Source organism: Penicillium vulpinum (genome assembly GCF_028829585.1).
Source record: "Penicillium vulpinum strain IBT 29486 chromosome Unknown utg000001l_segment0_segment0, whole genome shotgun sequence".
In the NCBI taxonomy this organism is placed as follows: Eukaryota; Fungi; Ascomycota; class Eurotiomycetes; order Eurotiales; family Aspergillaceae; genus Penicillium; species Penicillium vulpinum.
The window spans coordinates 646,860-668,160 of record NW_026643241.1 but is presented as its reverse complement, the minus strand read 5'-3'; the positions used below and the strand labels follow the sequence as shown (position 1 = coordinate 668,160).

Genomic DNA, 21,301 nt, shown 5'->3' with positions numbered 1-21,301 from the left:
TTTTTTTTGTATAGATATTTTACTATATTTTATATAGTAGCACATCTTACATCTTACATATTACTACTTGTATAACATACAGAGTACATATGCAATGATCCAAGGTCTTCTGCCGGGTGGGACTTTCTTTTTTAGCTGCCGCCGCTTTTATGAGGGCGGTCAGAGTTGGGCTGGCTGAGTAGATTCTAGTCCGGTCTCAGCTTGCTCAGCTCAAGCACGTGACTGATCGGGGATTCCCAATGAGCGCTCACTTAGCATATGTAGGCTGATTTAGGCAACTCATATACTTTAGTCCCTGTTATTCATTAGTAGAAGCTCAAGAAATAATTAAGAGACGAGTAGTTATTGACGCCTACCTATCATTAGTCAAGTATTTGACGGCTCCACGGGTCTAGTAACTCCAGGGCTTCACAGCTCTTGGTAATCGCGATACATGCACCATTTCTACTCATTGTAAAAATCCAGCGCAGCAGTAATCCTCGCCCCATGTTCATAGTAGTTCATGTATTCTTTGACTTGGCATCATTACAATAAATGGGTTGATATTATCCGTCATAGTGGGGGCCCGTTCCGTACCTGGGGCATCGCTGATTGGAACTGATGAGCTATAGATGTACAGGGGTATAAACCTTAACTACAGGGGCCATATAGTTAAAGGTAGTGCTAGGCAGTCGTGTTACAGGTGGGCTTTTAGGAGTATGCGACATGGCCCTAGGAAGTTCTCGTCGTATTTGATACTTTCAAACTTGGTCAGGAGTTCATAGGATAGTAGGCGAAGTGGTCCCAAAGTAGAAAGCATGAAGGGTAATGCTAATTAGCTAGCTAAGTACGGAGTAGTTAGTAGGTCTAAGTACACCACTAGAACGAACGATCACATTGATGATCTCGAGGATTTTTGATAATATATTTACTATATTTAGGGTAATCTGGAGAGTGATATTAGCACGTGAAAGGGACTAGCGTATTGTATTGTATCAAGATTGCTATTTAGGCCGTTCACTCACAACTCAGGCTATGCTCAGTGAGGAAATCAGATCGATCCTGGAAGTACAAAGTAGGTAACCTTATGCTCAGTGAACGGATCAGTAAGCTTAACGCTGATCAGGTGCGTGCTCAACTCTACGCAGTGAGCAAAAAGCGGCAAGGGATGAGCACTAAAATGGAAGGCACAGCCAAGAAATGGCATACGTAAGATCAGCAATAACGAATTTGGGAGGCGATAGCATAGATCACGCCAAGGCACTTAGGTGGGACTTCCTGGTCTGTGCTGATAGTCTTAGGAAATATCTCGATCTACTTTTCGTCTAACAGATTGAATCAAAGGGGGAAAAAGGTAATTTTGATTAAACTAAATTCTCACACTGTCCTAGAAGGACTGGTATAGTACAAAAACGGACCTACAAAAAGACATGCCGGTCAAAACTATCTGAAATCAGCTACTGCTGTCGGCTGTCGGCTGTGCACCGGGCTGTGCAACTTCACGCATTTTGCGCCTCATTCACAAAGCCCAATTTTTCTCCTATTTTGATGCGCTGGCCCTTCTCAATACTCCAAGTCCACCCGTCAGTGGGGCCATCTTCCGGCCAGCCGGCATCAATGGACTTCCGAGTTCCAAGAGGAGCCTCGAATACAAGTACAATCGAACTGCCAAGCTGGAAGCCGCCCATTTCTTCTCCACGCTGCAGTGGATGTCCATTAAGTGTGCGGCTAGCATGGCGGTAAGTCGCCTCGACAAAGCCAGGATATTGCTCACCACGCTTCGCAGCCAAGGCTGCTGCCAAATCCGCAGCGGTATCAGTCAACAAGCTGTTTGTGCGCAGCTCCGAGTCAAAGTTGATTTTAATGGAGCCTACGTTGGTAGCTCCGACCGGTGTGTAACTGAAGAAACCCCAACGCCACCGGCCAAGGAGTGCAACTCGCTCGTTGAGAGTGAATAGACCAGGTAGATGCTTCTGCAGATATGGTGAAACCGAGTACAACTCACCAGCAAAGTGGCGGCGGCTCTCGACAACCCAGGGAGCAGGGGAGTGGAAACGGTGGTAGTCGCCAGGTGCTAGGTAGATCACAACGTAGAACAAGGCATGGTTGGCGGCTGTCTTGGGTGCGTACCATGCTGTTCCATCACCACGGGCCAGGTCCTCTTGCACTTGGATTTCCGAGGTTTCTTTGGATGCAGTTGAAGCATCCAAAGAAGCACGTCGTTTGGGGGCACCGGCTTCGCCTGAAAGAAGGCTCGGGAGAGTGTAGGAAATGCCGTTCACGAGCGCAAACTCTTCATGTGCAGCCATGGTATCGGCATCCTTTTGGGTTTCCTTCCCACCTTTGTCCGTGAGTCGGTTGGTGTGGTCGGCGTGCGCAGGCGTGGCTGATCCCAGGAGGGCATCCAAACTGTATGTCATTCCCTTAACTTGCTCAACCTCGCCCCGCTCGATAGTTCCAAATTGCAAGATTCGGCCGTCGGAGGGTGCTAGAAGAGCACGAGGGTCGGGATCCAATGGTCGGACACCAGGTTTCAGCTTACGATAGAAGAATGCCGCCAGATTTGGGTATGTATGCAGGTCGGGCTCAGCAACCTCTGCAAGGTTGACGCCAAAGGCCCATGAGTAGAGTTTGAATCCAGGAACGCGGAGGTAGTAAGGAAGTTCGATTTCGTTGAAACGACCCCACAGACGGGACATCGCCTTCAGGGGCAGAGTGGACATGATCTGAATATGCCATGGGCCCGACAGGCTGATCCTCGGACGACGAGGTGGCCGTTTTCCTTCGTCCCATTCATCGCCAGCTGCATCGCGAGCCAGCCGATCCCGTTCCGCACGTTGTGACTTGTAGAAAGACAACAATCCTAGCAATCCAATTCCGAGTCCGACTGGGATAGGATACCATTCGACCTTGGTATTGCGTAGAGCGAAACCTAGTCTTGAGCCAAATCCTCCTTTATTATTTTCGGAGTTATTATCCTTGTGATATTGTCTCCATGATTTAGACGAAAAATGTCGGAGACTGGCTTTATGGCGGGCGGTGGCCCGGAAGGAAAGAACCTCCATCGACACAGCCCCGGACCGAGGGGCTTCAGAAGGACAACGAAGGAAAGGTGAGGAAGTAAAAAGGCGCTTGGCCATAATGTTTAATCCATCGGCCTGGAGCGCTAAAATCAACTCCTATGCTTAGAGCGTTTTTTTCCGAAATGGAGAAACGTGCAGCTGCCGGTTGACCGCCCGGCAGAATTGCACGTGGAGATACAATGGACGGGTTATCCTCCTCTCTATATCCAAGTACATTTCATTGTTAAATGGGCGTTTCTGTGTTTCTGACTGTTCGCATCTTCTCTTACATTGCATCATTCTTTCCACTTCCTTCCTAGCTGCTAGAGTCCCACACAGGACATTACAACATCGAGATCGCTTATCGATCGATTGATGCCAGATATCAGCAACTAGATCAGGTCCATCCGGACATTTGAGCTTGAGCACAACTACAGTTCTAAAGCAATGGCGACAGGATCATCATCCCAGCCCCTGACAGAGGGGGACACACCGAGCACAATCAGACTTCACATACTCTGCCAGTCTCTACCCCCTCCAAGCCGGTTTACACTCGAGAACGTTCCACTCTCCTCCACAATTTCTCAGCTCAAGAGCAGGATCGAACAGTCTTTTCCGAATAATCCTCGTGCATCAAAGCAGAGGCTCATTTACCGAGGGAAAGTCCTAGCTGCCGATGACGCAACACTCAGAGCAATAGTCTCATCTGTGGGGGTAAGTAAATTGTTCCTAATCTACGCCATATAACCTTTTTTTCCCCTAACTGAATGGGGTTTGTTTTGCAGCAAGGCACTGATAGCATGCACCTTGTGCTGCCACCCGAGTCAACACACGCAGAACCACCTACTGTCTCTAACATGGCGCAAGATTCGCCTTTCCGCAATTCTGGCCGAGCTTCCACTTCCTCTTCCACCTGGTTTAGTCCTTCCAGTGCCGATACTTCGGTGGCTGGAGCCAGCACCTCCTCGTACTCTGGTATTCCCAGAACAGTGGATGCCACTCCTACAGCTCCACACGTCACTGTCAATCAGTACTACGACACCTCTTATCTTAACCGACACTCAACAACTACAACCACACCAGAAGACAATGGTGAAGACCGGCATATTCGTACTTTGCGAGCTCAGACCGTGGAGATTGAGGAACAGCTGGACCGACGTATCATGCCATCCATGGAGAATATCATTCGTACACGGAACCGGCTTCTTGAAATTCAAGATAGACGATCTGGCAGACAGCTTCCTTTACCCGGTGTTGCGGAACTGGTCGCCCGTATTCTTGATGCTCAGCAACGTGCCCGTCTAATGGAATATGTGCAACAACAGCATTCGCAGACAAACGTTTCAGCCCATAACCCTGGTTCACAGGGGAATATATCACAGACGCCCGAACCAGGCTCCATGCAGCTCTTCATACTGACCTCGCCAGCTGGAACCCAGACTGGCCTTGTGCAAGGACACTTCGTATCGCGACCCACAACGCAACGGGTTGGTTCGCCCAATACAGCCCCCGTTAACGAACCCGGCGCATCCCAGGCCCCTCAAGCACCTCAACTACTTCAAGCACATCAAGCACATCAAGAGCCTCAAGTGCCTCAAGCACCCAACCAAAATGCAGCGGCAGTCCAAAATGCCCTCCGCCAAGTAATGCACAATCAACAGCGCAGAGGCAACAACATCGAGCACGCCGGTCTGGCACGGCACATCCGCCGCATCTGGCTGTTCACCCGTCTGTGGCTCTTCTGCTATCTCACCAGCGCCCCTGGCACCTGGAGGCGTTACATCTTCGTCAGCATCGCTTTAATAGTGACCTTCTTTTCCGAGACCGATATCCCGCGGAGGTTTGCGACTATGGTGATTAGTCCCATCCAACGCCATCTCGAGGGCCTCACGCATGCCGGCGGCGCGGCAGATCGAGCCACCCAAACCGAAACCAATGGCGCTGCTGCAGAGTTCAATATCTGGGACCAGATACGTCGCGTGGAGCGAGCCATTGTTTTTCTTTTTGCGAGTCTAGTTCCCGGTATTGGCGAAGGGCATGTCCAGGCTCGCGCTGCGGCAGATCAAGCTTTCTTAGCTGAGCAGGAGCGGCAGGCGCGGGAACGCCAGGAACAGGAGCAGGAGCAGGCACGAGAGCGGGAGCGCCAGGAGCAGGAGCAGAGCCAAGCTGGCATGGCAGAGGGTGCAGGAAATGCAAGCACTGAACAGGAAGAGGTCTCTGCCGCGCATGCACAGGCTCCAGTGGGGAACTGATCTACACCGGGAGCGGCCTGTGCTTTTTATTCATCTCTTTATTAGCGGTAGCGCCATGGATCTAGTTTGTACAATTGAAGTCAGCGTGGGTCAAAGTGATACCACGACACATCTAAAAAGACTGCTAAAAAAACCGCTAAAAAGACTACTGAAAAGATTACTGAAAAGATTACTGAAAAGATTACTGAAAAGATTACTGAAAAGATTACTGAAAAGACTACTAAAAAGACTCAACAAGGCTGCGTACGTAGTGTATACTTTTCCCCATCTCCTTATTATATCCAAAAGCACGTCTAAAAAGAATATCCAAAAACACATCTGGTCATTGCAGTGCTCTTACATATAATATCCCAACTAGCAATCTTGAGCCGAATATTCTTGTCGTGCTATTAATAAATCTTGTTTATACGTCTATATTTGATATGTATTTCTCTTATGCCACTAGCAAATGCTTGTCTGGGACGAGCTACTCTATGGGATATCAGTTGGGCATGACAGTGATAGACCATGGCAGCTCGACCTGTGATAGCACAGCTCTTGCCGGTTTGTGGTCATTGTTTCAGAGTCACCAATACTTGGTGATTTCAGAAAGATACAATGATGTCCCCCATATGTTCACCACAAATCATTGCACCAGGATAATCACGTACATCATCGACTTACAACTTTGTGGCACCTGCGATTGCAGGTGGCTCCGAAGGTGGAGCCATAGGGCCCGTATTGAAAGATTCTTCGCCGTTAAAGTGCCTGCCGGTATCTATATCAATAACTCCTCTCGACACCAAAGGGAGAGGCAAAAGAAAGGAATCCACTCACCATCCACGCTCGGCACCACCGCTCAAAAAGCTACAATCACCGTTGGCGACACAATCCCATCCACCCCCAACGCCCTGCCCGTTCTTCCACTGCGGCGGAGACGCTGACGCGCGGATAAATGTCGTACCATCAGCAAGCGGTTTCTCATTTGAACTTTCTTCCTGGTCACTGCTCTGCCCAGCACTAGCAGTAGAAGAAGGCTCCCTCCTCTTAAAAGTACTCAACCCCGCCGTGAAAACATTAAAGTCCTCTTCAGAACTATCATCCGGCATGTGGCCTGTAAGAGCCCGTCCCATGGCAATGAGCGGCGCAGCATGCGCGCAGATCAGGACGGACTTGCTGGTTCTTTGGTCTGGTGGTAGCTCTGCTTCCAGGGCAGAGACTTCTGCATCGATGTCGGCGATTATGCCTTCCAGGGCTGTTGCGACGCGGTTGTGGAGCTGTAGAATTGTCTCACCGCGTCTTGAGGGGATGAGTAGGGGTTTGTAGCTTTGATCGGCTTCTGGGAGAAGGGTTGGAAAGTGGGTGGACATTATTTCGCGGGCTGGGTGAGCCGGGTGGTCGAAGAAGTCTGTGGCGCCGAACCATTCTCTAGGGTTCAATTAGTTCATATATCAATAAGGTGTGTGTAATGTGCTCCTTTTGTTCGAGACACGGAAGTCAAATGGCTGGGTTGATTGGGTAGGATGGAAGCAAGTATAAATATAAAGAGAGGGTGTACTACATACCCTAACCCATTCTCAATTCGAACATCAAATTCCGCATGCCGATCAATTGACCCAATCTCACCATCAGTCTGACTCTTCTCAGATTCAGCGAAGAGTCTCTTGAGCTCTTCGACCGACGGCTGGATGGTTTGAAGGCAGCGATAGAACGGACTCGAGTAGACGCGGAATGGCTTCGGGTGAAATCCAGGGCCAGCAATGTGCTCAGCCAACTCGTGCGACTGCTGAACACCGTGCGAGGTCAGCGCAGGGTCTGCTGGGTTTCCTGTCGGCGTGGGAAATTGAGCGTTGTAGATGCCCGTGCGAAAGTCAATGGTCCAGTTAAGGCGATGCTGCAATGGTTAGGTCTACAATTCCACAATAATCACAGCATAGAATACATACCCCATGACGAGTCAGATATATCGTGTCCAAAGGCATGGTGTATGAATACTTGAATTGTTAAACTATGTACCAGCCTTGCCATTGTTGCGGGGCAAGGCAGAATACGTGTACAACAATCTACATTATAGGGCGGTGAATATATGCCTCGGTGAACATATGCCTCGGTTCATGGCTACGATATATGCAGAAAAAAGGAGAATGGTTTGCAGACCAGAATGATCTAACATTGATATACGAGCGAACCATGTACTCTGCAAGCCATCGAAAGTGCGGAACAGGGGGTATTTTGTTCACAGCTACAGATTCCAGATTACATTTCAGGGTCCAGCCCAGGAAAACCAACGCCATGCATAACCAGTCAAAGCAAGAACTTTTCTCAATTCTTTTTTAGAACGACTCCATCTAGTAGAAGAAGCCGAGGAGCTTGCCAGCAACGTGCTTGCGGCGAGCCTCCTCGTGGTCCATGATACCGGCGGAGGTGGTCAGGACAACGTAACCGAACTGACGAGAAGGAAGGAGCTGGGTAGCCCACTTCTCGAGGTCACGGAGCTGAACGGGGTAGCGGGGGTTGATGACACCACACTTGTTGAGACTGGAGAGATGAGCGTTAGCTTGATATTCCAATCAGACTGATGGATGTAGTTGTGAATACGTACCGGCCGTTAAGCTGGATGACAATCTTGCCGGAGCGGTGGTCATCGACCTCCTCGAACTCGCCAATGTAGCCTGAAAAAGAAAGAGTCAGTATGTTGCGAAAATTTAAAAGTCGTCAAATACTGAAAAAGCCATAACAGCGCTTTGGAAACGTGTAAGATCTTCGCAAATTGATATATCGGACACTTAAAAGGCAGACGTCGTAGGTTGATTGAGACCGGCCGCCTAGTTATCAGCCCGAATGGGTGGGACAAATATTCTCATGACAGGGCGAAGAAGAAAGGAAAAAAAGAATAAAAAGACGAAGAAAAAATTTTCAGCATTCACGTACCGTGCTTCTGCATGACAGAGAGGAACTTGACGATGACCTTGGAGGAAGGACGGATGAGGACCTGGCGCTTGCCAGCCTTCTCGGCGTTGTTCATGGCGTTAAGCGCATCGTTGAGGACGGAAGTCTTGACCATTTTGGCGGTTTAGTGGAATCGAGATTCTCAAATCGTAACGTTTAAAAGTAAAGATTATGAGGTATCTGTTCGATGAAGGCGGTTTAAGTCAGCCACCACTAGTCTTCGAGCGCAAAGAGTGCCCCTTTTTTGCATTGCAAGGAGTTCTTCAGCCCGTGCCGAGTTGGGAGATGCGTATCATCTTGGCTTCCTGGATCGCGATTCCTGCGAATTATCTATAATTCACATATGGAAGCAATCTAGACAAGATGATTGCATCCCCAGACTAGGTGAGAGGCTATTGTTGGGGGAGGGCATATCACATACCTCGAGAGATGGTCGTCGATGGATGAAGCAGGAGGAAGGACGATTGGTGAAAGTTTGGTTTTCGGGTGGTGCGCGGGTAGGGTTATTGTCCAACACTACCCTTATCGTGGTAGTCACGTGGCGATACGAAATTGATGTCTCATACCTAAGGCATTACTGTTTTCTACATGGGGCGTACACGCAATACAATAGTTACTGCCTCAGAGATACCCTACACCATACTATACATAGCAGCAAAACAAGAGCCCGAAAGATGGAACGAAAAATCACCATTAAAACACCAACACAAGTAATCATACAAACATCCTTACTTCTACTACTACTAACTCATCAGCACATCATTCACTTATCCCATCCGTGGGCAAGGCAGATGGGTGGTTCTATACATGATTTTTCAGAGTGATAGTATGGTTGTGGGCAAAATATCGGCGTATACGAGGAAGGGAGACGAAATCAGGGACAGCTTTTTCATGACAATGACTCTTTTCTGGAGGGGGTGACATGAGGGGAAAGGGATACATGGATGGGGAGTACAGTAGAGGGGAAGGGGATACATGAATTCTTGGGCTACATGAGTCGCAATGCTATAAGATGCGAGGGAGGGGGTCTTGTCTAATTAAAAACAACATAGAAGGGGGATAGGGAAAGGTGAAAGGGTTGTATCAAGAAGAAAAGGGAAACTCAGACAGGGCCATTCAGAAATCGGGAAGGGTTACTGAAGCTCATTCGAACGTGTCATCAGGGAATTGAGCACCAGCAAAGGGTTTGGGGGGAACGGGGTTCGTGACCAAAGGGTAGTGATGGGAGGGGAATCCTGTGCTGGGAAATAAAGAGGAGAGGAATTTGAGGCTATCAGCCAAGTACTCTGGTTCGAGAATGTCGAGAACAGGGCAACCACCCTGCACACGTCAGAAGCACCAATTGGGTGTGGACTTGAGCAGCCCTGGGACCTGTGGCATTGGCGCCATCAGGTCCGACGTGAGTGGCAGATGATTTGCAAGACGAAATCAGACCAGAAGCACAGGTAATGAATCAGATGAGACAAGGCGACGGCTTTATGCCATACCAGCACCCATGTTGATCTGGCGCTTGACCTGCTCACGGGTCCAGCGGGCAGTCTCAATTGTGCGCTCGCTGTACTGTCTGGTTGTGCGAGTCTCTCTCACGAGGGAAGTGACCCAGTCGTTGCGGAAGTAGGCAGCGAGTTCGCCGTTGGGGAACGCATCAGCAAGATCACTAGTAAATAGTTAGTATAAGGAATTGAGACTAAAAACTGCCAGGACATACCCAATAACACCCATGGCAGACCGCATTAGACCTTCACTGCGGTTGCTCTCCTGGGAGATAATGTGAAGAAGTTGGAAGATAGACTCGATGAAAGGCTGGAGTTGGGTGACTGTAATCTAATTAGCATGCTGACAGCGTATCTGTGTGGAGAGTAAAGAGCAACGTACTTGAAGGTGTGCCCTTGTAGGACAGAAGAATACCACCCCAAGCATCCATGATACCTTCACGGAGAGAAACAATGTAATCCACCATGTCGTATGAGAGGTCGGAGCTGGTGGTCACGCTGGAGGCTTGCTGAAGAACCTGGCCAACAACCGCCAAGTACGTATCGAAGTTAGTTCCGATGGCCTGGGCGATATCGCCGAAGGTCTCAAGAATCGCAGGCTTCAGCTGGTTGGTGGAAGTCTGTTTGAGAAATTAGCATTGGAAATCAACCGCGGTATATCTGAGAGAAACAATCTCACCTGAAGAGTCTTGAGCAGGAGGTTCATGAAGCTGTCGCAGTAAGGCTGGACCTTCTCGTTCAAGGCACGAGCAATGTCACTGACCAAGCCGATGGCCATAGCACAGAGACCAGGCTCTTCCTGGTTGCCCAGAGCGTTATACAGGAATGGGCTGAAGGACTCCATATACTTGACGAAATCATCCTCAAGAGCACTGGCAATAGCACCAACAGTGGCAAAAATGACATCCGGTACGCTCGACTTAGGTCCGAGGGTAGTCAGGACCTGAAGCAGCACGCTCATAATACGGTCAGCCTGAGGCTTGATGTCGGCCTCGAAGCGCTGGACGATGGCCAGGATGACACTGATCAAGCTGGTCTGCATCTCCTCGAGGAGAATACGGTCCTCGGCGCTAACTACCTGCTGCTGCATGGGAATAGTGTGCTCAAGACGCTGGATAATAACATCTGAGAGAGTTGCAACCATGGGCAGGCTGTCATTGGCAGAGTTCATAACGAAGGAGTTGAGAACTTCGTATCCAGCGGTCCGGAGCTGGTTATCGGCGTCTTGTCTGTATGGGCGTTAGATCAAAGCAATCAAAAGGACATCACTCGGGGAACATACCGCTCGGTCACGGTCAGTAGGGATTTCACACTGTCCTCAAAGTGCTTCGACAGAGGGTTGGTCTGCGAGCCATCGTCACCAGCGAATCGGTCTGCAACGTTCATAAGAGCCCAGCAGCAGGAGCTGGCGATCTTGGGGGAGTTGGCAAGGCCGTTGAAGAGGCATGAGATAAGCGGCTGAAGGTGGACCTCGGGGTCGAGAACCTCGGGGCAGCAGTCGCACACGCGACCCAGGGCGTAGGCAGTGGAGTCCCGGACGGAGACGGAGCTATCCTCCATCATGCCAAGCAAAACAGACAAGGCCTGTTTGATCAAAGGTTCCAGAACCTCGGGTTCGGGGCCTTCCATAATAGCACCGAAAGCAGCGACGGCGGCATCACGACGGTGCCAGTCCTCGTTCCGGATGTTCTCCTCCACAAAAGTCACGACGGGCTGAATGACATCACCCTGCACACACTGGGCGTAAAGCTGCATAGCCTGGTAGGCAGCACGAGACACGTTGTACTCGTCATCACCAGCATCCTCATCCTGGCGGCACATAGATTGCAGCAAGACGGGAACAACCTCGCGGGTAGCAACGCGAGCAAATCCGAAGAAAGGACGAGCTTCAACACCCTCTTGCTGAGCCTATAAGAAACACAACATCAGTACACGGTCAAACTCGGTCGGTCTTGTGCGCTTGTTTCATACCTCCGCGTTGTCATCCTCGATGGCAATCTCCTCCTCGCAGACAGTGCACCAGAACTCAATAGCCAGCTTGGCGACCTCCTCCTCCTCGCTCTTCATGCCCATGATGCTCAGGCCAAACAGAGCCTTCTCCATATAGAAGCGCATCTTCTCGTAGTAGGATCCCATGATGCGGTTCAAGCAACCGAATGCAGCAGCCTGCACGCGGACTTCATCGGCCTGGGTGGCCTCGCAGACGACCTGCATAATGTAGTTGCGCTCTCCCTCATTGTCCATGTTGGTTCGCACGAAATCGACGGCATCACTGAGAGCGGCGATAGCAGCGTAACGGACATCCATGTTCGGCTCCTCGCGCCGAGCACCCTGGACGACCGCAGTAAGGATAGCGTTGGAGTGTTGTGTCAGACTGGCGCGGAGTTCGGGATCTTGCGACTCGCAAATGTAACCGATGGCAGTGAGAGACGACTGCTTTAGTGCGTCGTTTCCACTGGCGACATTTTGGACAAGAATGCCCATCAACTCGGGCCACTCAGCACGGGGCAACTCGATGGCCGCGATCGAAACAATCAGTGTAGCGGCGGCATTTCCAGCGCGAGCATCGGGTGAATGCAGGGTCTTGAGCGCAAGCTCTTTGACCTGTGTCTTTGTATCGGCGTTGATGCTCTGGCTCCATCGGAGCTGCACCTCGCGCAACTTGGCTGAATCCCGGAAAGTGAAAGCGTTCTTCAAAGCGATACCTGCAGCGACACGGATGTGGGCGGGGCTGCTCTCGTTGGCGAGTTCCTGGCCGAGTGTGATGAGGTAGGCAGCCTAACGGGTAGCAGAAGTATTAGCATTCAGGATCCTAGGGAAATATTTCATGACTCGTGGCAGGTCGAAGGGGGGTAAGGGGAGACACATACGAAGTCAACCTCTGCGGCGTGGGCGAGTTGCTGTTCAGCATTGCTACGCTCGGCCGCATCTGGCGCGAGGGTGCTCTGCAACACCTGACGGGCGTCCATGATGTGCAAAGAAATGAAGGATGTGGGGGGAAGAGAAAAAAGAAGGAAAAAAAGAGGTGGAGAAAAGATTAGAAAAAAGACTTTAAAACCCCTCTGTACCCGGATCAATCAAAGGGTTCGACACTCGGTGATCACCACGATAGAAGCAGTGGTGGAAAGAAGATTTCCTGTGGAAGAGTGGGAAGAAGGGACGGGTGTTTTTGTGGATATGACGAGGCGGCATGCACTAGGTCTTTCCGCGACAAGAGGCACAGAGAGGAAAAGGTGCCTTGAGTGCACGCCCAGATTTCAACACACAATAATTAGGTGGAGAAGCCTGGAGAATACGGGAATAGCTGGAGAAGTGCAAGATATGTGAAGAGATTAAAACAAAGATTCGAAGCAAGAAAGACCACAATGGGTTGAGGTTCTACGGGGGTCGCCCTCTGATTGGCCTCTTTGCGGGGGTTAGTAAGGTGCACGTGACTATATGCCTCAGGCTACAGCATAAACGCAGGGCTCCCTTGCTCGGCCAAGGAGTAAGCAAAAACTTTTGCTGTAAGAAAAGTGAAGGATCTAAGAACCTTCTATTTCAAGAAGCACGCCATTTTGCCGTTCAATGCCTCTTCCTCGTTGCATTTTTGTAGCTCGGGTTTTTGTGTGTTAAATCTAAGGGTCTCAACTATATCGACAACTAGTAGCTTGTTCTAATCTCCTTGGATTATATACATATTCCAGGGAAATTACATTTTTTTAACGCATAACATTTTAAGGAATTGTAGATCCTCTAAAACCAGGAGCTTAGACCTCGACGTTTATTTCGCAAGGCTGCCTGCAACAACAGGCAATCTGATGTTAGCGCAGCAGGAACTGGATGTGCAACGGGGCAAGCGTGGTGGTGAAAGTATCCTGGGTCTCGGTTACAAATGCCTCTCCATTCTCGTCAGGGCTGAATTGAATGTGGAACAACTGTGCAAAAGTGGAAATCGAAATGCGAAGACTCATCATCGCTAAGTTCTTCCCGGTACAACTATAGGGCCCTATGGAAATGGGTTAGGGGTATCAACTGTGAGTTTTGCGTTGGGCGGTATTTACCAAGTGAAAATGGGAAGAAGGGGGCGCTCTCGGAGCACATTTCTCTCCTCTCGTTCCATCGCTCTGGTACAAATTGTTTGGCATCGGTATAGTACCTTTCGTCCGTCTGAATCAATTGCACTGGAACAAAAACATTGACATCCCCGGGGATGTACACCTCATCAACCTGAATTCCCTCAGCTGGGGTAACACGATGTCCACCTGTCAGTATCGCAGGTCGCAGGTGAAGTGTTTCTTGGATGATATCGTCGAGGTAGGTGACAGACTTGACTTTATCATATGACCAGTCCTTTGATCCTTGTGGGATGACTTTATCTAGATGGCGCTGCAGCTTCAATAGTATTGCGGGATTCTTGGCCAGATAGTAGAGCGCAGATGCCAAAGTAGTAGCTGTAGTATCACTGCCAGCGACTATAACCACCCGTGAGTCCTCATGAAGAGCAGCCTTGCTCGGAGCTGCAGATATGTCTTTCTCGACATAGGATTTCAATAACCATGAGACAATATCCCGTGGGCTCTTGTCCATATCCCATTCCTATATCTATTAGCATCGTGATGGTTACGCGTGCAGAGATTCACTTGCCTACCTTTTGCTTTTGCTCAATTTCATCCCCACACCACCGGAAAAAACTGGAAAATCCAGATGCCGCTCCTGGAATACGACTGGCAATGTTCAGAAGCCAAGGAATATGACTCAGTGTTCCGACAATAGCCATATGATCATGAACGCCTTTGATCGCCGGATGTTCAATGCGTGTAGACAGGTTGTTAAACTCTTTTCCAAACCCAACGTTTCCCATGATGTCGAAACTGAGAAACATGGACCAGGCAGTAGCATCGATAGATTGACCCAGATTGCTTTCAATATAAGAAGAAAACTGGTCTACCTTATTCTTAACACGTGGCTCGTAAGTTGCAAGAGCTAGAGATACATAGTTAGTAACTTTGTAGAAAGAAATAGTAACTTTGTAGAAAGAAAGGACCTAACATCCGAGACTGCCCTACCTACCTTTGACGCTGAAACCACGGTCCCATGCCTTGCGGCGCTTCCGATGATCCGTCATGTCGCGTGAGTGATGAATTGAACAAAATTTGGACTGCGTCGACACTTGAGCATAAAATGTCGACTTCAAGCATTTCGACTGGGGACCAAATATCAACGGTACAGCAGATTTGCGAACAATGCAGATTTCCCGCGGTCCTAAAAAAAACGCAATTTTTCAAATCAGCCTCGCGTTATGCACCCATGAGCAGGTCGGACAGACTAGTCCGGACGAAATCGCCGTATGTGTTGTGTAGCTTCTCAACTTCCATCTGATATTGGAAATTTTTGCCTGCAAGATAGGCATCATAAAAACGGGACAGCTTGGAAAGCACAGGGCCTGAGAAGCGATGATACTTGTCAACAATTATTCATTAATTTCCGTGCATATCATAATTTATATGCGAGACTTATTTTATGCATCGGTATTATGCTATATAGGAGAACTACCGTTTCCTACTACTATCCCCATCTCAATACTCTATAACATCATAAACTACGTCTAATTTAGTAAAGCCAGTCAATAAGACTGGAGAATAACGCCACTGCTCGAGTTGTTGAACTGCCCCCCGTAAAGAGAAGGTCTCGTGCGTTTCACACCATAACTGGAGCTAGATTGCATTATTTTACTTTCGGATATCGAACGGGTGGCTGAAAATTCCCGCTGTGGAGAATGAGAGCGCAGGTTTAAATTGCATTGAAATTAGCACTTTTTGAGAAGCAAGTTTTGCGATGCTAGTCAAGATTCTAGGGGTTAATAAATAACGACAGGGACCAGATCCAGGAAATTAATATTATCAAGGATATCCGAGTTGTGACTAGTGTTGGTATTACATCGCATAAAGCTGTAGATGACAACTTTCCGTTGGATATTGGCTTTACTATAGCTACTAATAAAAGTCACATTCACTCATAAACACATGGCTGGAAGTACCTATAGTAGCGTCAAAGCTTGGATAAACTAAAATCCTAAGCTTCCAAGGTTGTAAATAAAGACCATTACCCCATAGACTTATTCATCAGGCAAGACACACATACCTCATACCTGGGTTTCCATTTTCAACTACGTCGAATAACGGAGTGTTCTCACACTTAGAAGGATTTTCCTGATGTGATCTGGGAAAAGGTATGAACAAAGGAACAATAGAGATCTCTTATTGGTTTAGGATGAAAGAAGTAGTAGGTTATTTGACACCGCTGAATCACTCATTCGTCATTGAATTGTCCCCTTACTCCCCCAAAAGACGCTTCAACACCTCAGCAGGTGTAATTCTGGGTGGAGCGATCTCCAACACTGCCTTGCTCGTGGTTGAAGCTGTGCATTTTCCTTCCCACGCGGTCTCCGGAGCATGTTTGATAGAATAGATCACGTTCTTTGATTGACGAGTTGCCACATAATTGTACTCATAGAGCATGCTAAGGAACGACATGTCTTGATAGGTGACATCCTCAACCTGTGTACCAATTTGCTGCTCGACCAAATCCACTATCTGCTTCCCGGTAATGTCCTCTGGTCCATTGAGAACATATTTGGCCTTGTTGTGCACAGTGATATCTTCTTGGGACAAGAGATGAGCTGCAAAGACTCCAACCTCGTAAGGATCAATAACACCGACGGGTGCATCCTTCGACGCCATCAATTTAAGCGTTCCCTGCTTTCCAGTTTTGCGGTATTGTTTGATATATTCCACGGCACTCAAAAGGTAGGAAGGTATAAAGATGTTAGGCTGAAGAGAAGTCCACGGTAGGTTGGTGAATTCGGGAGAGTCCAGGAGAGCCTCGATCGCCCAGTGTGCACGGGGGTAGTAAGCGGCACAATCCGGGCGGACATTTGCAGCAGTCGTCGAGATCCGCACAACGTATCTGACACCGGCGCTCAAGGCAGCAACGTGGAATGTAGACTCTTCAGCGAAATGATTGGGTTCGTTGTGTGATGCAATGAATGCTCTGGTCACTTGATGTTCACGGAGCCATTCAGGTGTAATTTCAACCCAGTTCTGCTCTATCACTTCAACCCGAGGCAATTTGGCAAGCTTTTGTGCCACTGGACTCTTCAGGGAACGAGTAAGAGCAATGATACGGTACTCAGATAGAGCATTGCCTGATTGAAGCAACTTTGGCAGCGTTTCGACAACAGCTTGGCCAGTGTTGCCCGTGGCACCAATGATGAGAATGGTAGGGGCCATGTTGAATCAAGAAAGATATTGTTCGAATAAATTTTAAGAGAGATGTGCTGCCTGTTTGTCAAGCATCGAGGTACTTGCTGGGTACTTATAATCGTGCTCGGCTTCGGCAATTTGAATTTTTTGCAGTTTATAGAGCTAACCTTGGAAATATTCAAGAGTAGATTACTAACTAAAGACGCAATTGGAAACAATAAAGGTTAGTAAAATGGATATAGTACCTAGTGGCAGCCCACAGGTGGCAAGTGGGAGGCCGGTGGGAGACCGGTGGGAGGCCGGCCTCGGGATAGCTAATCAACCAATAGCATCCATCCACGGGAACCTTGGAATGATGTCGACACGTCATTTTGATAGTCTTCATTTTCAGTTTTTGACACCTTATGGCAAGCCTAGGCAATGAATCAGATCGCCGATCACCGACTTCGCCCTGTTGCCATGCCTTTAGGTGCCACTTTCCTGGCTGCAGCGCCAGCTACCGGCGCAAGGAGCACCTGCACCGCCACGAAGGAAAACACTTGCAGCAGCAGTCTTTTAAATGTTCCAATTGTGGTCGAGAATTTGGACGAAGGTATCTAGCTTCTTCGGATACTTATACACTCCAATACCCACTCTAACTAATCTTGAAATCAGTGACACACTTCGACGCCATGTCCGTCAGCGTCACGGAATAATTGAACCTCTCAAACGTGCACAGCGAGCTTGTGAGAGCTGCCATGCAGCGAAATCTCGGTGCGAAGGAGGTGTGCCTTGTGATGAGTGTCTACGTCGCAAGATCCAGTGCTCTTTCGCCGACTCCGCTGGTACGGTAGAAAATCAACCTCCCGGATCCTCAATACATCATGTACCGAGCATGAACCATAATCAGCCAGGGTTACAGCATGCGGAGAAGACCGAGCAGTACATCCGTCTTTATTTCGAGGCTTTCCACCCCTCCTGGCCATTCATCCACAAAGCAATATTCGACATACGCCATGAAACGCCCTTCCTGGTTCAATCAATGGTTGTTATAGGCCTGTGGGCTACTAGGAAACAGTCTGCGCAGTCAGCAGCTGTGGAGCTCCACGGTAAACTTGACTTGGCTCTTCGGGATCAGCAGGTTCGCGTTACTTCCCCACAATATTATAGCGTTACTAAGACTCACCGGTAGGAAAAATGGGACGCCTCCGAAGCAACTGAAGCTTGCAGTACTTGTGTCTGGCCAATAGCAATGTACCAGGCTATTCTACTACACATCATCTTCTCCTTTGTTCTCAGCAGCCGGGCTGATATTGATTTCGACTTGAAAATCTCTCTTCCCCCAGCCGATTTGGGTTTACTCGAAGCTCTTGTCCGAAGTTGTCGAAGGCTAGGCATGTTCTATTATCCGAACATTCTCTCCAAATACGAAGAAACAGATTTGGCTTCGTTTGTTTGGGTTAGTATTGAAGAAATCAAGCGATTTAACATAGCCTTGTACAAGGTCTGTGGGAAAGCAAGCAAAACTAGTATAAGAGACAGAACGCACGATGGTACTAATGCAGTATGGTCTTCGCTAAGTGCAGGTGAACTCCAGTTTCCCCTGCCAAGAAACTGCCCTTTGTGGAATGCAGTTGGCAAAAATGAATGGACGGCCATTGCAAAGGACGAAAAGCCGGTTTCCTTGGACGATATGTGTCAGCAGAACTGGATATCGAATTTTGCTGGGGTATTAGAATTTTTTGAGCTATAAAATCCTGAGGATATGTGCTCTAGGTAGAGAGATTCACTGTACATGTGGGTCAATCGCAAATTTAACTCGATTTACTATATTAATTTTCACTAGATAGATGGGCATGTACTTTGATTAGTCCTAGATAGACCCTTTCCTATAATGGCAGGTAGGGTAGTTAGTTACTGCTGCATTTGAGCACCTGCCTAATTAGTGATGGAGCCTTCCTCCCCTTTTACTTTGTTTATCTTCTTCCTCGTCCTTCTTCCAAAGCCAAGAGGCGAACGCATGAAGCGAAGATCAATATGAGCTTCGTCAATTTGCTTTACACAACCTGCTTATTACTGCTGACCAACCTGAAGTGAGACAGTATCCAGGATCATCTCAATTTACATATCGGCAAGGCTCAATACAAAGAAATTGTCGACGATGGTGTGGTAGATCCCGATGGGGAAATTCTGGTCTTAGTTGAAGTCAAGGCTGAGCATCTGTCAGCGAGTTCGGCAAAGGAAGCCTTGATGCAACAGGGACTTGAAATGCTAGCATGGATTACCACAACGCTCGGTATTCAAGGGTCAAATGGACCAAAAGTTCGACTAGTCGATTCACCGATCAGAAGGTAGGTTTGATCATGATCACTATACCAATGCTTGAGAAACATCGCTAATCAGTCGCCTATAGATGCGTGATGTTAGCGCAATACGCTACACAGATATATTTTATTGTCGTTGAGCTGCATGAAGAGTACATCGAGTACTTGGTTAAAGGCACGCACTCTACGAAACCCCTCGATAGCAACGCACATTTAACAATGCAGCTACTGGGACCCTTCAACATTTGTTCCGCCGAAGAGATGCGGGCTTTTGGTTTTCTTGTTGTCGCGCTTACCATTGTCCAGCACCGGGTTGGAAGAAGAGTAAGGGGGATTAGATAGGAAATGAAAGATACGTCTTCCTAACATGGACTCTCGGATCTTGAAATCAAAGATACATGTTCCTCTGATTTGTGTCAGTAAACCCTCTTTGGTAAAAACCATCGGCTAGCTTCGCAGTCGAGGCAAGAAATGCACCGGCTCCTGGAGACTCCCGCAAATGAGATTGTCTGCGTGTAAGTAAGTGTTTGGGAACAGAATAGGAGAAGCCGGGTAAGGTGTTGTAGCAAAAGCGAGAAATAGAACTGAAAAGCGAAGGCGCAGTAGGCTCCGTGGATCAAGCTGGCGAAGCCCAACGCGATATGCTTCGTCGACTAGAAGACTAGAACAATTGACGCTCACGAAAGTAAATGCGGTGTGCTCGGTATATAAATGCTAGAGAAGAATGTAACTGAGTAGAGAGCTGCTTTCACGTTCACTGTGAGAGATACAGTACTGACCACAAGTTGTGCTGCGATATATAGAGGATGATTTGTGGCGGGCAACTCCTGGCCCTTAGGACCACCGAGGAGGACCTCGGGACCATTAAGTCTTTCAAGTCATGACCACAGTACACCTCCCCTCGGGCGCCGTCTAATTATCACCACGTCACAAACCGGTGGTTATCCAACTTCCGTGAAGAAAGATTCACAAACTTATATGTTAACCGAGGAAACTGGTCCGTATGCCTCGCGCACCATCCATCTAGGCAGTTAGTTCAGAGGCAAGTTATCCTCGACACCACTGTATCCTTTTCAGCTACATTACCGATTTCCTTTGATGCAATTACTGGTACTAAGTTGAAAGGTATAATGTGAAAGCCATCAAGAAAGAAGGATTCTTAACAGGGTGTTCATTTTCTTAGAACAATGTCAACCTTGAAATAAGCAAACCAAGATATCCAGCAAGATCAGCGAAGGAAAACAATCCCAGCAAATCAATTGCCACAGATTTTTGGAATATTCGCAACGGTATTTCATTGTGGAATAGGCCATGCCCATTTGAGAAGCAGGTTCAACTTCTCCAGAAAGTCTTTTCAGAAAGTCTTTTCTGTCAACAATATCAAAGTACTTTTCCCCGTAAGCAGGCACAGCAATCATATGTCCTACTAGATCTAGGAGCTCCGAGAATTGGACATGAAACTTGCCATCAAAATAGGATTGGAACATACGGCATCCGCCAAATTTGTCCATCAGAAATACTAAATTCTAATGATATATCAGTATATTAGTAAAAGACCAATGATACCTGAGAAGGAAAGACAAACCGGGAAAGTAAAGTAGCACTCGTCCGACCGACTCTCATCCGACCGATGCTTATTTTCCCGATCAACCTTGGTCATTTCTTGGTGGGTTAAGACGGCGATCGCAAAAACCTCCATTGAGGAAGGCCGTTTATCACCACATTTCTCCTTGTTGGAGAGCCCGACTAGTGAGCGCTGGTGGCCCTTGTGCTTATGGTAGCTTAGTGAATGGGGCCAGAGGAGATTCCAGCTTCTCAGTATTTGTACATTCAAAGTCGAGAAACTGTCGGCGGACTGAGAGTAGTACCTCCGAGAAAAAAATGCGTATCACTAGAGTACAAGTTAGTATTTGAGATATATAAGATACTTTATCCACCAACCGGTCTACTACCCATCCGGCATTAGGAATCCTAGAAGACTATTAGTAACAAGTTGATAAAGGCCAAGACGTATACAAACCCTTCATTATGGAATTCCTT

The 21,301-nt window shown here is 48.2% G+C and overlaps 9 protein-coding genes across 9 annotated transcripts; 2 read left to right on the top strand and 7 right to left on the bottom strand.

Moving 5' to 3' along the window:
* Positions 1–1,478: 1,478 nt before the first annotated feature.
* N7479_000249 (phosphatidylserine decarboxylase 1) lies at positions 1,479–3,119 on the bottom strand (the record flags this gene model as incomplete). The annotated part of the gene is made up of 1 exon (XM_057247947.1): positions 1,479–3,119. One exon carries the CDS (start codon positions 3,117–3,119, stop codon positions 1,479–1,481), a length of 1,641 nt encoding a protein of 546 aa, XP_057112379.1.
* Positions 3,120–3,488: 369 nt separating this feature from the next.
* On the top strand, positions 3,489–5,293 carry N7479_000248 (uncharacterized protein; the record flags this gene model as incomplete). Its single annotated transcript, XM_057247946.1, has 2 exons — positions 3,489–3,755; positions 3,827–5,293. 2 exons carry the CDS (start codon positions 3,489–3,491, stop codon positions 5,291–5,293), a joined length of 1,734 nt encoding a protein of 577 aa, XP_057112378.1.
* Positions 5,294–5,952: 659 nt separating this feature from the next.
* On the bottom strand, positions 5,953–7,254 carry N7479_000247 (uncharacterized protein; the record flags this gene model as incomplete). The annotated part of the gene is made up of 4 exons (XM_057247945.1): positions 5,953–6,040; positions 6,110–6,700; positions 6,838–7,166; positions 7,219–7,254. 4 exons carry the CDS (start codon positions 7,252–7,254, stop codon positions 5,953–5,955), a joined length of 1,044 nt encoding a protein of 347 aa, XP_057112377.1.
* A 366-nt stretch (positions 7,255–7,620) lies between these two features.
* On the bottom strand, positions 7,621–8,336 carry N7479_000246 (40S ribosomal protein uS8; the record flags this gene model as incomplete). The annotated part of the gene is made up of 3 exons (XM_057247944.1): positions 7,621–7,810; positions 7,875–7,944; positions 8,204–8,336. 3 exons carry the CDS (start codon positions 8,334–8,336, stop codon positions 7,621–7,623), a joined length of 393 nt encoding a protein of 130 aa, XP_057112376.1.
* A 1,361-nt stretch (positions 8,337–9,697) lies between these two features.
* Positions 9,698–13,021, bottom strand: N7479_000245 (karyopherin beta; the record flags this gene model as incomplete). The annotated part of the gene is made up of 7 exons (XM_057247943.1): positions 12,585–13,021; positions 11,686–12,492; positions 10,997–11,622; positions 10,394–10,943; positions 10,097–10,334; positions 9,930–10,038; positions 9,698–9,878 (listed from the first exon to the last, which is right to left on the bottom strand). Exons 1-7 carry the CDS (start codon positions 12,681–12,683, stop codon positions 9,698–9,700), a joined length of 2,610 nt encoding a protein of 869 aa, XP_057112375.1. The 5' UTR covers positions 12,684–13,021.
* Positions 13,022–13,517: 496 nt separating this feature from the next.
* Positions 13,518–14,821, bottom strand: N7479_000244 (cytochrome P450; the record flags this gene model as incomplete). Its single annotated transcript, XM_057247942.1, has 4 exons — positions 13,518–13,702; positions 13,758–14,292; positions 14,345–14,679; positions 14,767–14,821. 4 exons carry the CDS (start codon positions 14,819–14,821, stop codon positions 13,518–13,520), a joined length of 1,110 nt encoding a protein of 369 aa, XP_057112374.1.
* A 1,207-nt stretch (positions 14,822–16,028) lies between these two features.
* Positions 16,029–16,985, bottom strand: N7479_000243 (NmrA-like family protein; the record flags this gene model as incomplete). The annotated part of the gene is made up of 1 exon (XM_057247941.1): positions 16,029–16,985. The coding sequence occupies one exon, from the start codon at positions 16,983–16,985 to the stop codon at positions 16,029–16,031; it is 957 nt and encodes a 318-aa protein (XP_057112373.1).
* Positions 16,986–17,362: 377 nt separating this feature from the next.
* N7479_000242 (Zn(II)2Cys6 transcription factor) lies at positions 17,363–18,690 on the top strand (the record flags this gene model as incomplete). Its single annotated transcript, XM_057247940.1, has 3 exons — positions 17,363–17,550; positions 17,613–18,078; positions 18,130–18,690. The coding sequence occupies 3 exons, from the start codon at positions 17,363–17,365 to the stop codon at positions 18,688–18,690; spliced, it is 1,215 nt and encodes a 404-aa protein (XP_057112372.1).
* A 1,761-nt stretch (positions 18,691–20,451) lies between these two features.
* N7479_000241 (uncharacterized protein) lies at positions 20,452–21,288 on the bottom strand (the record flags this gene model as incomplete). The annotated part of the gene is made up of 4 exons (XM_057247939.1): positions 20,452–20,787; positions 20,847–21,116; positions 21,190–21,232; positions 21,278–21,288. The coding sequence occupies 4 exons, from the start codon at positions 21,286–21,288 to the stop codon at positions 20,452–20,454; spliced, it is 660 nt and encodes a 219-aa protein (XP_057112371.1).
* Between the last annotated feature and the right edge of the window lie 13 nt (positions 21,289–21,301).